Genomic DNA, 17,231 nt, shown 5'->3' with positions numbered 1-17,231 from the left:
TCAATGTTTACTTTTAATAATGGGTCATAATCTGTATAATTTCGACTTTGAGAGTTTTCGTTTGTTTTTTGAGATAGTCTTTCTATATACAAGTATGCTAAATCATCTTTTTATCTTTAACTTAAAGCAGCAACAACAGTAATACTTTTTTAAAAAGTCAGTTATCTTAGATAATAAACTTTTAACCAGTTAATTTCAGATATGAAACAATAATCCAACTATGCCTAAACCTATATAGCATTTATAGATGCAAAATTCACTCCACCAAACTCTCAATGCCTTGCAAATCATCTGTAGGTATTTCATCTTCCCTCTCTGTACAATGTGGGTTCTTCAAGTGTCCCATGAAGTTGTCATGAAAGATAAACCAATTGCCCTGGGACATGTTTTGGTCCTACTGACATTCTTGAGACTGAATTAGGTGGAAATGTTGATAACTTGATTACTGAGTTCTTGTGACCTTAGTAAATTTAAGCACCTGTTTAACAACTTCTTTTAAAGCCTCTTATTCCCCTTTTTCAGAAAAAAGTCAAGACCATTGTCTGGGAAGTATATTAAACAAAGTGCTTATACTTGATAGATGTGACACTGACTTACCTTGTTTGTAGTATTGTAATTTTTTCCATTTTGAAATACTTTACGAGTAAAAAAGCAGAATATAGATGTTTTACTTCAGTATTACTGAAATTACACTATTATTAGTTATAACTTTATGTTGAAAACTTGTGTTACAAAAATATTCATTGAATAATGTTTGACTTACATTCTTTTTTCTTTTTTTATTTTTTATTTTTTATCGAAGTATAGTTCATTTACAATATTGCATTAGTTTCAGGTGTACAGCAAAGTGATTCGGTTATTTTTTTTTTCAGATTCTTTTCCATTATGGTTTCTTACAAGATATTGAATATAGTTCCCTATGCTCTACAGTAGGTCCTTGTGTTTGACTTACATTCTTTTTTTTTTATGCTTTTTTTTTTAACATCTTTATTGGAGTATAATTTCTTTACAATGTTGTGTTAGTTTCTGCTGTATAACAAAGTGAATCAGCTATACATATACATATATCCCCATATCCCCTCCCTCTTGTGTCTCCCTCCCACCCTGCCTATCCCACCCCTCTAGGTGGTCACAAAGGACCGAGCTGATCTCCCTGTGCTATGCGGCTGCTTCCCACTAGCTATTTTACATTTGGTAGAGTGTATACGTCCATGCCACTCTCTCACTTCATCGTAGCTTACCCTTCCCCATCCCTGTGTCCTCAAGTCCATTCTCTATGTCTGCATCTTTATTCCTGTTCTGCCCCTAGGTTCTTCAGAACCATTTTTTTTTTTTAGATTCCGTATATATGTGTTAGCATACGGTATTTGATTTCCTCTTTCTGACTTACTTCACTTTGTATGACAGACTCTAGGTCCATCCACCTCACTACAAATAACTCAATTTCATTTCTTTTTATGGCTGAGTAATATACCATTGTATATATGTGCCACATCTTCTTTACCCATTCATCTGTTGATGGACACTTAGGTTGCTTCCATGTCCTGGCTATTGTAAATAGAGCTACAATGAACATTGTGGTACATGACTCTTTTTGAATTATGGTTTTCTCAGGGTATATGCCCAGTAGTGGAATTGCTGGGTCATATGGTAGTTCTATTTTTAGTTTTTAAAGGAACCTCCATACTGTTCTCCATAGTGGCTGTATCAATTTACATTCCCACCAACAGTGCAAGAGGTTCCCTTTTCTCCACACCCTCTCCAGCATTTATTGTTTGTAGATTTTTTAATGATGGCCATTCTGACTGGTGTGAGGTGATACCTCACTGTAGGTTTGATTTGCATTTCTCTAATGATTAGTGACGTTGAGCATCCTTTCATGTTTTTGTTGGCAATCTGTACATCTTCTTTGGAGAATAGGTCTTCTGCCCATTTTTGGATTGGGTTGTTTGTTTTTTTGATATTGGGCTGCATGAGCTGCTTGTATCTTTTGGAGATTAATCCTTTGTCAGTTGCTTCATTTGCAAATATTTTCTCCCATTCTGAGGGATGTCTTTTCACCTTGTTTATGGTTTCCTTTGCTGTGCAGAAACTTTTAAGTTTCATTAGGTCCCATTTGTTTATTTTTGTCTTTATTTCCATTTCTCTAGGAGGTGGGTCAGAAAGGATCTTACTGTGATTTATGTCATAGAGTGTTGACTTACATTCTTTTTGAGAGTTTCTGAAATCCATTTTCTCAAAGGTGTTAGCTACAGTTCCAGCTACGGCAGTTGGGAATGAAAGTGATTTTTCCCAGGAATCCTGATAAACTGTTGTTTTACAAACTCCTCAGTGGTTAAGTGAGAATATTCCTAATATTTTTTCCCCATCTTTTCACCTGTGGAAAATAAAATACCTTATTAACATGGTGGTTTGATAATAAGTGGAAAGCAGCTGAAGTCAGCACTCAAGATTCCAGGGAAATGAGGCTTGGCATGAGTAATTCAGGCAGTGGTTCTCAACCTTGGCCACATAAAAGAATCTCAGGCATCAGCCTTTTAATAAAATCTTCCCAAGTGATTCCAAGTCAAGGTTAAGAACTGCTGGTTTAAGAGGAATTAGAAAGGGAAACTTGAGTTAGGAGAGTATTATGATGGTTCAAGTTAGAAATAATAAAGACTTCAGTTAGGAAGTTAGCAGTGAGATATCCAGTGGTAAAAACAACAGGACTTATGTCCCAGACAAGGGAGAAAAATGAAGCAAAGATACCATCTTCATAGACGTGATGGTCCTAACCTTGAAACTGGATGAGGTTGCCATGGAAGAGAACCAAGTAGAGATCCTTAAAGGATAACCACATTCATGGATGGGAGAGGGTCCAAAAACCTGAGAAGTGGGAGGAGAATCAATTGGCTGTAGTGGTAGAAGCTAAGGCCTGAGATTTTCAAGTAGGATATATGATTATCTCAAGAGCAATTAAGAACAGTGTAGTAACATGAAATCATAGTAAGCTTCAAAATGTTTTTAAAATAGTCTCTGAAATATTTTTCTCAAATGTATGCTTATTGGATATCTTCAAAGTTATACTTTATAGGAACTTCCCTGGTGGCACAGTGGTTAATAATCCACCTGCCAGTGCAGGGGACACGGGTTCGATCCCTGGTCCAGGAAGATCCCACATGCCGCGGAGCAACTAAGCCCGTGCGCCACAACTACTGAGCCTGCGCTCTAGATCCCGGGAGCCACAACTACTGAAGCCTGTGCGCCTAGAGCCCATGCTCCACAACAAGAGGAGCCACTGCAATGAGAAGCCTGTGCACCGCAACAAGGAGTAGCCCCCGCTCGCCGCAACTAGAGAAAGCCTGCGTGCAGCAGCGAAGACCCAACGCAGCCAAAAATAAATAATTAATATTTTTAAAAAGTTATACTTTATAAAGGTACTTTGAAATCCAAGAAAGATAGCCAGACTTATGAAATAGAAAACAGTTTCTAATTCTAGTTCCACCTTTCTAGCCAGCTGACTTTGGGTAAGCCACTTACCCAGCGCTCATTTTGCTAATCCATTGAACGGCGATGCTAGTGCCGGCCCTGCCTACTCCACAGTATTGTTTTCTGCATTAAATTAGATAACAAATGTGAAAATGCATTGTAAAATGTAGACCAGTATACAGAAGATGGATTATTAGCACTAACCTTTTTGCTGTTATTCACAACACTTTAGTATTGAGAAGCTCTGGAGAATTTTTATTCCTAATAAAGAGGTAAAATAATACTAGGAAGTCCAAGGTCACCTTCTGTTCAGGGAGCTCACCATCCCACTGGGAAAACAGGATAAGGAAATATATAACTATAAACACCAGGGCAAAAGTTCTGTGAGAGCAGGAATCATATCACTAATGTTTTTTTTTTTGTTTTTTTTCAGTTTTAAATTTTATTTATTTATTTATTTATGGCTGTGTTGGGTCTTCGTTTCTGTGCGAGGGCTTTCTCTAGTTGCGGCAAGCGGGGGCCACTCTTCATCGCGGTGCGTGGGCCTCTCACTATCGCGGCCTCTCCCATTGCGGAGCACAGGCTCCAGACGTGCAGGCTCAGTAATTGTGGCTCACGGGCCTAGTTGCTCCGCGGCATGTGGGATCCTCCCAGACCAGGGCTCGAACCTGTGTCCCCTGCATTGGCAGGCAGATTCTCAACCACTGCGCCACCAGGGAAGCCCCACTAATGTATTTCTAATGCCTAACTTAGTGCTTGAAACCTAGTAGGCTCTCCTAAAATATTTATTTTTAAAATTTGGTGAAATAATATAATACAAGGTAAAAGGTCATATAAATAAAATATTCGGATAGTTTTGAGGAAGAGGAGATTCAAAACCTGGCACATTGCCTGAAAAATAGTAAAAGACAAATACATGATGAATTAATGAATCATGGAGAGGGAGAGGTGTCATGTCCCAAAAAAGTTACCTGAGTTAACATGCAGCAAAAAGGAGTTTAAACCATATCAGATGCAAAATGTAGAAATAGCAGCAAGTGAAAAATGATTTTTAAATTCAGAAGACTCTAAGTTGCTAAAGGCCAAGACCATGGAAATCAGAAAACAGTGATGGGTCAAAGGAGACACCCTCGGAAATGGTGGTACACCCAAGCTGATCACTTATTTGCTTTATTGGTTACGACTGCAACTCACCCAAAGGCAAAGTATTGCTTATGTTCAGACATGTACCTGAAATTTGGGTGCCAGAGTGTTCTGCTTTAAATGTGGCCAGTGAAAGCATCCTGACCATGTGCTCTTCTGTCTATAGGAATAGATAATCTCTATGAGAGGGCGCTTCACATCCGCAAACTCCTCCTGACCTTGCCCAGGTCGGTCCTTATAGTGATGAGGTACCTCTTTGCCTTCCTCAATCAGTAAGTACCATAATTCTCTGCCAAAATGTTCATCTTAATTCCATTTGCACCCCTCTGAGTTCTTTGTTCTTGGATTCTGTAACATGTACATTGGGTTCCATTTATCAGCAGAGCTGAAGAGGAAATGATTGAATAGAGACTGAAGGTGCATTTTTCCTCAGCAGATCAAAGTCATTGTGTGACCTACCTTAAATAAGCCTTGTCACCAGATGCAGAAACTGTGGCCATAATTGCAAAAATATACAAGTATTACTAAAAAGAGCACTTTTCGGTGAAATACGTGTTTTCCCAACTTCCATCCAAAGCCAATGTCATAAATGTTTTTGTTAAAATGATGTAAACCACCTGCTCACTGCAGAAAATTTCTGTAATTTTTAAAGTTGTAGTCAGGGAAGGAGGGAAAATGTAGGTGAGATTTATACACAAATCCAAAAGAGAATTTTCTGCAAATTCAGTATAATGAGACCTTGTCAGAAAGATGATATTTCTAAAACATTCTCTAAAACAATGTAACAGAAATCTTAAAAATCACTGCATTATTTTCAAGGAAACTTTACTCTTTTAATTTAGGCAACTTGATTTTCGGTTGTGTCACTTGTAGATACATGGGCTCCATTATAAGAACATCTTCCCCAGGTCCTATCTAAGAGCCCCCTTGCACTTCAGCGTTTCAGTTAAATAATTGGAAATTAAAAATCCAGGCAGAGTAAGCTTGGGGAAGTGCTTTCTCACTCTAGCATGAATTCTCCCTTCTTAAAATTAGGATATTCTCTCTTCTCTATTTCACTGGAAGTTTTAAGTTCTTAAAAGCCATGGGGAATTATTACAACCCTGCTAACTCTTCCTGAAGTCATACCATTCTGGCTGACCCCCTGCAAGCCAAGTATCCTAAAATTGGGAAATGCTGGCAAGGAACCATACAGAGTGGAGCTAAAGCATTCACAAATGACATTTGTACAGAAGTCACCCCCTGGAAATGAGCAGTATCTAGAGAGACGGGTATAAACTATTTTAGGTTAAATACATCCTGTAAATTTTTACCTTTAAATAAGCCTAGTCACCCAGGCAGTTGTAAAAATCTGAAGGTTTGCCATCTTCACCTTTAATTGCATGTGCCTCTCCTTCCCCAACATGGAGCACCTTGCATTCCTGCTGGTCCTCTCCATGCTGTCCCTACCAAATTTTCCTGACACACCTGAACGAAACCAACTGTGAACAAATGAACCACAATGGATTAGGAAAGCAGACTGACCATGAATCAAGAAAGTTCTCAAAACCTGAATCTAATTCACCGTGTATCTCAACAGAATGGCCACCGTGCCATTAGTCAGACGGTTGGCATTGCTTCCAGCATTTCTGCCCAAAGATGCCCCTTGGTTCCCTGCATCTGCCTTCATGCAGAGGCAAGGCCCGGCCTCTAGGGTAGGATGCTTGGGACAGGAATTTCGGGAAAAGAAACTATTCTCTTTTAATTGTAAAATCAAAACATGTATGTAACATTTTTATGTCAAGTTTTTGCTCTTCAAGCCAGCACAAAATTAAAGACCCAGAAAGACTGTGACTCTCCCCACTGAGCTTAAGTGGGTCTTTTGAAAATTAGACCATTCTTATTCTGAATCTCACTTTTCCTTCCTGCATTCATTTTCAAGATGATCTGTAACATGATCATTGGCTGTTATTTGTGAACTGTTTTTAAGATTTTATGTTTGAGAGATGGCAGAAGGGAAAGACATATGTTACCTGTGGAAATCATGCTTTTGTATTTTCCACTTTCTAGGCTATCTTATTTCCACAATAGGGTAAAGTATCATGTCACATGGTATCTCAGTTTCTTTGTGTCTGTCAACATCTCACAAATATAGAGTCTCTTTTTTTCTCCTTCCATTTGTCATCTGTTCACCTGGATTTTACATTTCCTTTCAACGTTGACATTCTATACAGTGAAAGATAGATTCTCTAGATTCTCCCTGGAACAGCACCTTTCCCATGTGTTACGAGGCATAGCAGTAAAGAGCTGGCTTATTTTCAGTCGTCACCTGTGGAAAATATCTCACAAATAGCCATTGGACTGAATTTAGAAATTAGAACTAGACAACTGGAAATCTCCTCAGAGTTTGTAGCTTACCAGCTTTAAATGGAATGCAAGAATTGAGGATTCTTTTCCCCTTCTCTTGCACTTGTGTGTTTTATGATACTGGTTGTCACCTAGTGTTGGTAGTCTTACCCAAAAGCAAATTACAAAGCCTGGAGTTGCTTGCTTTCTCTCAGTGGGTACAAAGAAAAGGTGATTTGTTTTCCTCCAGACTCTCCTCAAGATTTATGGGAAAAAACTGAAATCTGAAATGTTTTTGGTTAGTTGGAGGACAATTTTAAAGATCTCCATAAAGCTTTATAGAGATCATTGCTGCCCCTCCCAGATTTACTTGAGCAGCATTTACAGCCTGACCATAATGTTTACAAATGAAACTCATTTACTTGATCCTTCTCTCCATTGTAGTAGAGGTTATCTTAAACTCCCTTGTGGCTTTAAAAAATACCACTTAAGCAAACAGGATTTATGTTCCCCTTTCAGTTTCTACCAAGTTGAAAGGTTGTAAGTCGCTTTCCTTTCTTTGGAATTTGCTGAGCCACCTTAAAGTAGGATGGAATATCATTTTATTCTAATAATAAAAACCAAATAAAATCTTTTAGATCGGTATTTTTAGAATAGGAAGTATCTTATTAAACATTGGTTTTCTTTTTTTCTCGTGTTAACTCCTTTCTTGCTTCTTTTCGTAGTCTTTCACAGTACAGTGACGAGAACATGATGGACCATTATAACCTGGCCATTTGCTTTGGACCCACATTGATGCCTGTCCCAGAAATACAGGATCAAGTGTCCTGCCAGGCTCATGTGAATGAGATTGTCAAAACCATCATCATCCACCATGAGACTATTTTCCCAGATGCTAAAGAGCTGGATGGCCCTGTTTATGAGAAATGTATGGCTGGAGATGACTACTGGTAAGTCCAAGAATTTTAGTCCTTCTCCCCCTGGAAGAATTATGGAAGTACAGATATCAACTTAATTAAGAAAAAGAACTGACTATAAGCTGCCAGTGCTTCCAATTTAAAAAAAAAAGAAGCAGCAGCAAGAACACTTGAGATACATTAGAATACTAAAATCCATGACAACACTGGCTCCTTATTATGGAATTTCATGTTCATCCCTCTCTTTTCCCCAAGCACGACATCTTTATAGATATATCCATCCTATCATGACTTTTGTAGAAGATGGTTTTGATATATAGAGCTGTGTTAATTTTTACTGCTATATCAAGAAAAGATAACTGATTGAATTGACAGATTTCATTTTTATTCCTAAGTAGTTTTCTGTTTGTTTGTTTGTTTTTTAACATCTTTATTGGAGTATAATTGCTTTACAATGGTGTGCTAGTTTCTGCTTTATAACAAAGTGAATCAGTTATACATATACATATGTTCCCATATCTCTTCCCTCTTGCATCTCCCTCCCTCCCACCCTCCCTATCCCACCCCTCTAGGTGGTCACAAACCACCGAGCTGATCTCCCTGTGCTATGCGGCTGCTTCCCACTAGCTATCTATTTTACGTTTGGTAGTGTATATATGTCCATGCCACTCTCTCACTTTGTCACAGCTTACCCTTCCCCCTCCCCATATCCTCAAGTCCATTCTCTAGTAGGTCTGTGTCTTTATTCCCGTCTTACCACTAGGTTCTTCATGACCTTTTTTTTTTTCCCCTTAGATTCCATATATATGTGTTAGCATACTGTATTTGTTTTTCTCTTTCTGACTTACTTCACTCTGTATGACAGACTCTAAGTCCATCCACCTCACTACAAATAACTCAATTTCGTTTCTTTTTATAGCTGAGTAATATTCCATTGTATATATGTGCCACATCTTCTTTATCCATTCCTAAGTAGTTTTGATTCTATATAAAGTATTTCAAAATTCTCATTTAAAAGGAGCACTGTCAACCAAATGTGTTTTCATTCTTACTTATTTTCATTTTCATTCTTACCAATAAACGTTATCCTAACCAGTTATGGTCACTTTGAGCAAATTTATTATCATATTGTTGGGATAAAAATGTTTTAATATGGCAGTGTAGTCACCTCCCAATGAAGTATAAAAATGAGGGGTATAGTCAATTGAACAATCCCAAAGGTAAGGAACCCTAAAATGTTTATGTTCACTATTCGATATATGAGTGCTGGCTTCTAAGAAATCATATACAATAAAAGTGGTTTTGATTCCTTGAGCCCCTACCGTGTGCCAGCTTCTCAGTGCATATGATCTCTTTTATTCCTCACAACCACTCTACCAAGTAAGTTAAGAGAGGCCAAGGAGCCTGTCCAATGGCTAGTGGTTACTGGACGCAGCCCAAGTCTTGTCTGATTCCAAAGTCCACACGAGTCTTCCCACTCAGCAGCTGCCTCCCAGCCTACCTTGGAAACTGCTTTGTGCAGCTCAGACTCAGGAGCAGCTGGAAATAAATTTGTCTAAGTCCTTCATTCTAGACCCTCCTCAGGACACTTTGTTTCCCACTGCCTTCCTGGAGATTAAGTAGAAGTAGAATAAGTAGCTGAAAGATCTAAATAACTCAGAGTACACTTATTTTTTACTTAAACCACAGTATATTCTTAAACCACAGATGATCCTATGCCTTAAGAAAATTGAGAGTTGACTATTTCCACAAGTACTGCTAAATTAACAATAAAACATGATAGATTTTAGTTTTATAATATATCTAGCAATTTTATGTGAAATTCCATTTTAAAATATTTACTTGAGCACTTACTACATGCACATACTGACTAAGCTTGGCTCTGGGAAGATAAATGAATAAAACTCAGCCCTGGTGAGATTCAGAATTTTATTTTCCTAGTTGTATTTGTTTCAAGGCCAGTGTCAGTCATGTTTAGTATTTCCAAATATTCAGGGCTATGTCAGTAAGTTCTGTTGTCTCGTTCATTTTATCACAGAGCAAGTATGTGGATGTCTGGTCGATATTATTTGATGCGTTGTATTCTAGAACTTTTGTGGTTGCTCCATTTTTACAAACAGGGTAAAAGCCCCATAATAAAGAGTCTTGCAGCCAGTAACACGTGCTTGATTATGTCCTTCTCCCATACATAGTGTTTTTTATGGGTATCGCTCATTTTAAACAGAAAGTCGGTAATATGGTAGTCATCCTTGTCCTCCAATGCCAGCAATATAAATGGGCTTTTACAGTAATGTCAGGTTTGTATTTGTAACCATTACATTCCATTCATCAGCATACATTTGAGAAGAGATAGTGGCAATGTTAAAGGATAAAATCTGACTCTCAGATACAAAAATGAACACGTGTCTAGAAAAGATAAAAAAGATACTACAATCAATTCAAAGCAGAAACCGAAGAGCCATCCATTTTTATGCAGTCGGGAATATTGAAATGAATTTGCAAAAACTGGTGTATCCATGGGGCAATAATCATATTCCACTAGAATTCAACAAATTTTCATTTTTATGGATAAGAATTATTTGTAATACTATCAATTTCCTACAAGTTAATTTTGTCTTTACAGAGTTGTAATGTGTCAAATATGAAGGTACATACACTCCCATAGGATCAGAGAATCCTAGAGGTTCCAGCATTCCGCTGAAAGGCTGTCCAGTAACTCCTTTGCCATTCCAAAGTCTTATTTTTTTTTTTTTACAGTAGCAATTGTTCATCTTTGAAATGCTTTCCACTTTGGCTTCATATGAATTTCTATTTCCGCTCCTCAGCGACAGCCCGTACAGTGAGCACGGTACGTTGGAGGAAGTGGATCAGGACGCTGGTACAGAGCCCCACACCAGTGAAGACGGTATGCACTTGTGCCCATGCTACTATAAAATTAGTCTTTATATCCATTTTTTAAGACTTGCTTATATTAAGAATTCAGTAGATACAAAAGAATACTTACTAAATATGTGTAAAGTGCAAAGAATAACATTACAATGAACACTTGTGGAACCACCACCAAGTTTAAGAAAAAGGTATCATTACCCTTGCACTTTCCTGAACCCATTGCCTTCTTTACCCCTCCAGGGTAACCACTATATGTTTGTACTTTTAAGTGATTTATTGTTTCATTTTCTATTTTCTTGAACTTTTCATAAATGGAATCATATGTATATATTTTTCATGATTTTTTTCTACTCAGTATTATGTTTCTGAAATTCATCCATTGTTGCATGCAGTTATAATCATTTATTTACCTATATTCCATTGTATTTATTTTATTATTGATGAATATGTGAGGTGTTTTCTATTTTTTTGCCATTAAAAACAGTGCACCTATGAATATTTTGAACATGTATCCTACTGCAAATGTAGAGTTTCTCTAGGATACACACACGTAGGAGTAGCATGTCTTCAACTTTACTACATACTGCCGAACTATTTTTGAAAATGGTTGTAAGGATATCCACTCCCATCAGCAGTGTCACAGCCTTTCAGTTGTACATAGTCCTCAACACTTGATTTTTTTTTTCCTTTATTTTTTTTTGGCTGTGTCGGGTCTTAGTTGTGGCACACGGGATCTTCATTGAGGCACACGGGATCTTTCATTGCGGCACGTGGTCTCTTCATTGCAGCACTGGGGCTTCTCTCTAGTTGTGGCGTGCAGGTTTTCTCTCTCTAGTTGTGGCGCACAGGCTCCAGAACGCGTGGGCTCTGTAGTTTGTGGCACACGGACTCTCTCATTGAGGTGCGTGAGCTCATTAGTTGTAGCCCATGGGCTTAGTTGCCCCGCAGCATGTGGGATCTTAGTTCTCTGACCAGGGATCAAACCTGTGTCCCCTGCATTCGAAGGTGGACTCTTTACCACTGGACCACCAGGGAAGTACCAACACTTGACTTTATAAAATATTGTAATCTTTGCCAATATTGTCAGTGTGTAATGGCATCTCATTGTGATTTTAATTTGCATTTCTCTGATTACTGATGAAGATGTTGTTTTAAAATATAGTGTATTAATAGAAAATTTGAGGTATGGTAAGGCCAGAAGATTGGGAGATGATTGCCATTGAAAAGATAATTTGATACAGTTCCTAAGAGGAGGGGACACATCACACCTCAGGGGGCCAAGGAAAGCACCAGGGTCAGTCAGGAGGCAGAGGGAGAGGAACAACTGGGTAAGAGTTTTTATTGTGGTTTCCACAGAAAGGAACACGAGAGGCAGGGTAAGCAGGGTTAGGATTGCCTAGTTTGAACAATTTCAGTGGGCTCTGGGGCTGTCTCTGGTTGTCTGGTACCTGGCTCTGAAGTGATTGGGGCAGACAGATAGTGGCCCAAAGTGTGAGAGCCCCAGAGAGGAGGTGGTTGGGATATAGGCTCTGGATTGGTTGGTTTGTATTTGAAAAGCACATTCCAGGTGAGTTGTTTACCATCCCTAGGAATTGGCTAACCCTGGGAGGGACAGTCCCTCCAGGGGCAGCAAGGCCTCAGAGGTCACACTACAGAAAATGAAAAACATGGTTAATACAGATATACTAATTTTTGTATGTTTAGATTTCTTCTTTGTGAAATTCCTATCTTTTGCCCATTTAGGGCCTACTTGCCCACTATTATTTTCTCTGGGCTTTTTTTGCTTAGTTTAGTTTGGCTTTGTTTTTTTCTTATTTATAAGAGTTCTTTGTGAGTCTGGATCAGGTCTTTTATTGGATATATGATTTGCAAATATCTTCTGCTGTGTAGCTTGTCTCTCATGTGCTTATTGTGTCTTTTGCCAAACAGAGAATCTTAATTTTAAAGGCGCTGAATTTACCAATCTTTTCCTTCATGGTTGTTTCACTTTGCATCTCCTTTAAGAAATCCTGTGCCCTGAGGTTAATGAAGAAGTTCTTCCATATTCTCTGCTAAATCCTTTCAGGTTTTGTTTTTCACACACAGGTCTTAATTCTACCAGGAATTTATTTGGAGGTATGGTGTGAGGTAGGGATTTGTTCCTTTTTTTCTCCATATGGATGCACAGTTGTCCCCACTGTCTCAGCCTTAATTGTCCTTTCTCTACTGCTCCACACCTTTATCATAAATCAAGTGTCATCTCTGCATGAGTCCGTTTCTGGGCTCTGTTCTTTTCCATGGGTCCACCTGTCTATTCCTACACCCCGGTCTTAACTTTGATACCTTTTTTTTTTTTTTTAAAGATTTATTTATTAATTGATTGATTGCTATGTTGGGTCTTCGTTTCTGTGCTAGGGCTCTCTCTAGTTGTGGCAAGCGGGGGCCACTCTTCATCGCGGTGCACGGGCCTCCCACTATCGTGGCCTCTCTTGTTGCGGAGCACAGGCTCCAGACGTGCAGGCTCAGCAGTTGTGGCTCACGGGCCTAGTCGCTCCGCGGCATGTGGGATCTTCCCAGACCAGGGCTCGAACCCGTGTCCCCTGCATTAGCAGGCAGACTCTCAACCACTGCGCCATCAGGGAAGCGCAATTTTGATACCTTTTAATAAATCTTAATATTTGGCAAATCAAGACCTCTGAATTTGTTCCTCTTAACAATTCTTGGCCTTTTTCACTTAAATTTTAAACTCAGTTTTTCAAGTTCTTGAAACAAGCAAACAAGGAAAAAAACCTAAAAACCTGTTGAGGTTTGGACTGCAATTGCACTGATCCTACATATATTAATATGAAAAAAATTGATATTTTTATAATATTCAGTCTTCCAATCCACAAACACCTTTCTAGTTACTTAATGTCTCCCAATAAACTTTTATACTTTTCTCTTTCTAACTTCTTAAGTTTAATGTTTAACATTACTTTAGCTGTCAGTTTTTTCTTAGTACCTCTTTAGCTGTATGCATAATCCTTTTATTCTCTCTTTAGTTGTGACTAATCTGCTTTAAACCCATTCACTGTGTTTTTATTTTAATTTTTTTTTCTACAAGTTCTGTTCAGTTTACTTTCATATCTACTTGGTCATTTGCTCTTTACTTATAATATTAATCCTTTCCATTGTTTTAGATTATGTGTCTAATCATGCTAATATCTGAAGTCTTCCTGGATTTGTTTTTGTCGGCTTTTGCTCATTGAATCTTACTTCCAGTGTGTTTTATAAATTTTTTACATATTTCTTAGAACTTCATGGAATTCCTTTATGTTGAGTTGAAGGTATGTCCCTCCAGAGAGGGTTTTCATTTACTTCTGCCTGGTGCATAACCAGCTTGGGACCACATTAGATTTTTAGTTTGAGATTTTTTCAGCCCACCCAGGTAGTGTGAACTTAAACTGCAAACCTGCCAGAGGACTGAAATGTGGTTGGGATTCTCTAAGGTGATTTGTTTCCCAAGGCTTGAGATAGATTATTTCCTTAAGTCCAAAGTTGGAGTGGTTACATCTATGGAGAAGTATGGAGAGTGAGAAGGGAGGAAGATTTCAGAACTAGAAGTCCACTGTGACACAGAGAGTTTGATCCTTTTGTGGGGCTTAGATTCTCCACACTGGGCAGCCCCTGGACCTAGTCTTTTGTGCAAAATAAAGTTTAAGTTAACCAGGCAGGGAAAATGCCCTCCAGGCGAACTCTGACTTAACATATTCTAGTGTTCTGTTTACCTTGGTGGGTTCCCACATTCATCAGGTTTTTGGTCGTTAGTATTTCTCAGGGTCAAAATTAATGTGATTACAAAGATTTTTTTTTTTAATCCAGCATTTTTAGTTGATTTCAGCAGGAGGGTTATCAGGGTGTCTAGGTCCACCCTCTGCTTTAAAAAAAAAAAAAGTTTGTGTGTTTTTTTAATATATATATTAATTTAGTTTATTTATTTTTGGCTGTGTTGGGTCTTCGTTGCTGCACACGGGCTTTCTCTAGTTGTGGAGAGTGGGGGCTACTCTTTGTTGCGGTGCACGGGCTTCTCATTGCAGTGGCTTCTCTTGCTGTGGAGCACGGGCTCTAGGCATGCGGGCTTCAGTAGTTGCAGCACGCAGTCTTGGTAGTTGTGGCTCACGGGCTCTAGAGCGCAGGCTCAGTAGTTGTGGCGCACGGGCTTAGTTGCTCCGCGGCATGTGGGATCTTCCCGGACCAGGGCTTGAACCCGTGTCCCCTGCATTGGCAGGTGGATTCTCAACTGCGCCACCAGGGGAGCCCCTGTGTTTTTAAAAGTAGGATAAATTGACATTTTTAGAACTTAAGTTAGAAGAAACTCTTTAAAGTGAGAGCTTCTATTTCTGTGGTATTGCTTTTGAAAGTCTCTGAGCCCTCCCTCTGCCACTCTCCTTTCTTTTGTCTTGAGTTTCTGTGTTTCTTTGTGATTCATTCTTTTTTCACTGATGACTTCTCTGAGTGTTTCCTTGCTTGCCCCAGTGGCAGGAAAAGCCCAAGACAAAGCCCCAGCCATCTCTCTTTCCAAGCATCAGTCTCACCACCGCACCATCTGTCAGCAGTTCTTACCTCTTGGCTACAAAAGAGCAGCTTTGCTGAGGGCTCTGTGTTTGAGATAATATTTTGATCATGTTCACCTGATTTTGCTGGAAAGAAAAGTATTGCTTACAAAGGACAGATACCTTTGCCCACAGCCAGACTCTAAAGTCCTGTAACTAAATTAACTAGAGTATTGATTGTCTTTTTGATCATCTAGGTATTGTATTTTCTTTTCTCTGTCATGGTATCACTAGAGAGAGTAGCTTTTGTTTCCAAAAGACAGGCTGTCACAGAACAAAATCATCATCTGCAAGGGCAGTGGGTAACAGATCTAGGAGAGAAAGTGTCAGGGACAGCAAGGTCCCAAAGGGGTAGTGTGATGTACTAGCACTTTGTATAAAATTACAAGAAATGGAAATATAAGACTTGATAGCACCAGGCAGTCAGAAAATCAGCTTTGTTGAATTTTCTTTCCCTTTGCACAAAATTATAATTGCCTTGTAGGAAAATGAAGTTATCGTGTTCACCCTTATTAATGTTGTTATTGGTAGCAGTAGCATTCTACAAAGTCTCTGCAGGACCTTTAAAGGACTGTGTGACCCTATATGAAAGGGGTATGGTGTGTCTCCATGCCCTGAGATCGATTTGCTCTGCAATGATGAGACTCAGATGTGTATAAATAGCTTATTGATTGACACTTGCCTGTGAAATTTCTCTCATGAGAGTAGAAAGAGTCAAAATAATGAAATTGCTCAGAATTACTAGTTGATGTAGTAGGATTACCAGTGAAGTGTACTTCTGATTCATCTGGTCATTCTTTTGTAACGTCTTTACATTTGAATTATATAAACAGAGTCTGATAATCTTGTTGCTAGTTGTTTCAAAAAAACAAAAAGAGATAATGAGCATAGAGGGCATGATGATGAAATTATGATAAAATATGTATATATCTATTAAATAGTCTTAAATCGCCCTTGGCCAGTGTTGACAGTGTAAGACTGAATGGCATTAAAGAATATTAATAGTTCTCTCTTCTTTTCCCTTTGACAGGTACATAGGTTGTATGCTATGTTATGCTGTTATCCTTCCACTTTTCTTCAGTAAAACAATTTAAACATATGGGTGTGTCAGATAAGAATTTGCAAACTACATATCATGCAGCTCTTTTTGGCATGAGTTCACTGGCATGACTTCACTCCTCCATGGATGTTTATTTCTGTCCCCCAGGGCAGTGGTTCCCAACATTTTTGGCACCAGGGACCGGTTTCGTGGAAGACAATTTTTCCACAGACCGGGGGCGGGGGAATAGTTTCAGGATGCTTCAAGCACATTACATTTATTGTGCACTTTATTTCTAGTATTATTACATTATAATATATAATGAAATAATTACACAACTCACCATAATGCCGACAGGAGGCGGAGCTCAGGTGGTAGTACGAGCGATGAAGATGTAAATACAGATGAAGCTTTGCTCGCTCGCCTGCCGCTCACCTCCTGCTGTGCTGCCCAGTTCCTAACAGGTACTGGTCCATGGCCCGGGGGTTGGGGACCCCTTCCCCAGGGAGAACTGGGGTAAAAAATTTGGCATCTGTCATTTCAGTTCAAGCAGGATTTATTCTTTCCGTGCAAGTTTAGAACAGACTATAAAGTCAGTCTCCTTGAATAAAAGTTCTGTTTCCTCCTCTGTGAGCAGACTTGTGGATATTTAATAAAGCTGCTATTTATTGTTTTATTAAAATATAATTTTAGGATGGAATATCGGAGTGTTAACATACGTTCTAAAAGTTATCAATTATTAAAGGACTTAAAGTATTGTTTTAAAATTATTTTTACACCTACTTTGCTGAGAAGTATACTATGTGCAGATCATAGTGTTGTGGTTCTGCCATATGAAATATTATTCACCTTAAACATTATCCACTAGCAAAAAGATGG

The 17,231-nt window shown here is 38.7% G+C and overlaps 1 protein-coding gene and 1 long non-coding RNA gene across 3 annotated transcripts in view; one reads left to right on the top strand and one right to left on the bottom strand.

Moving 5' to 3' along the window:
* Nucleotides 1-16,511, bottom strand: LOC309642031. Its single transcript, XR_014252918.1, has 4 exons — nt 14,489-16,511; nt 9,355-9,461; nt 5,925-6,092; nt 1-2,865 (listed from the first exon to the last, which is right to left on the bottom strand). It is a non-coding gene; the product is annotated as an uncharacterized lncRNA (long non-coding RNA).
* Nucleotides 1-17,231, top strand: part of SRGAP1 (SLIT-ROBO Rho GTPase activating protein 1) — a 277,465-nt gene that overhangs the window by 245,481 nt on the left and 14,753 nt on the right. For both annotated transcript variants that reach the window (XM_082422706.1, XM_082422705.1), the window contains exons 16-18: nt 4,778-4,883; nt 7,662-7,886; nt 10,679-10,758. In XM_082422706.1, coding sequence (XP_082278832.1) covers nt 4,778-4,883; nt 7,662-7,886; nt 10,679-10,758 — 411 coding nt within the window. The remainder of the gene's footprint in view (nt 1-4,777; nt 4,884-7,661; nt 7,887-10,678; nt 10,759-17,231) is intronic.

This window comes from Balaenoptera physalus (assembly GCF_965194825.1).
Source record: "Balaenoptera physalus genome assembly, chromosome: 13".
NCBI lineage: Eukaryota > Metazoa > Chordata > Mammalia > Artiodactyla > Balaenopteridae > Balaenoptera > Balaenoptera physalus.
Note: the sequence above shows the minus strand (reverse complement) of the source record. Positions and strands in the feature narration are given on the sequence as shown.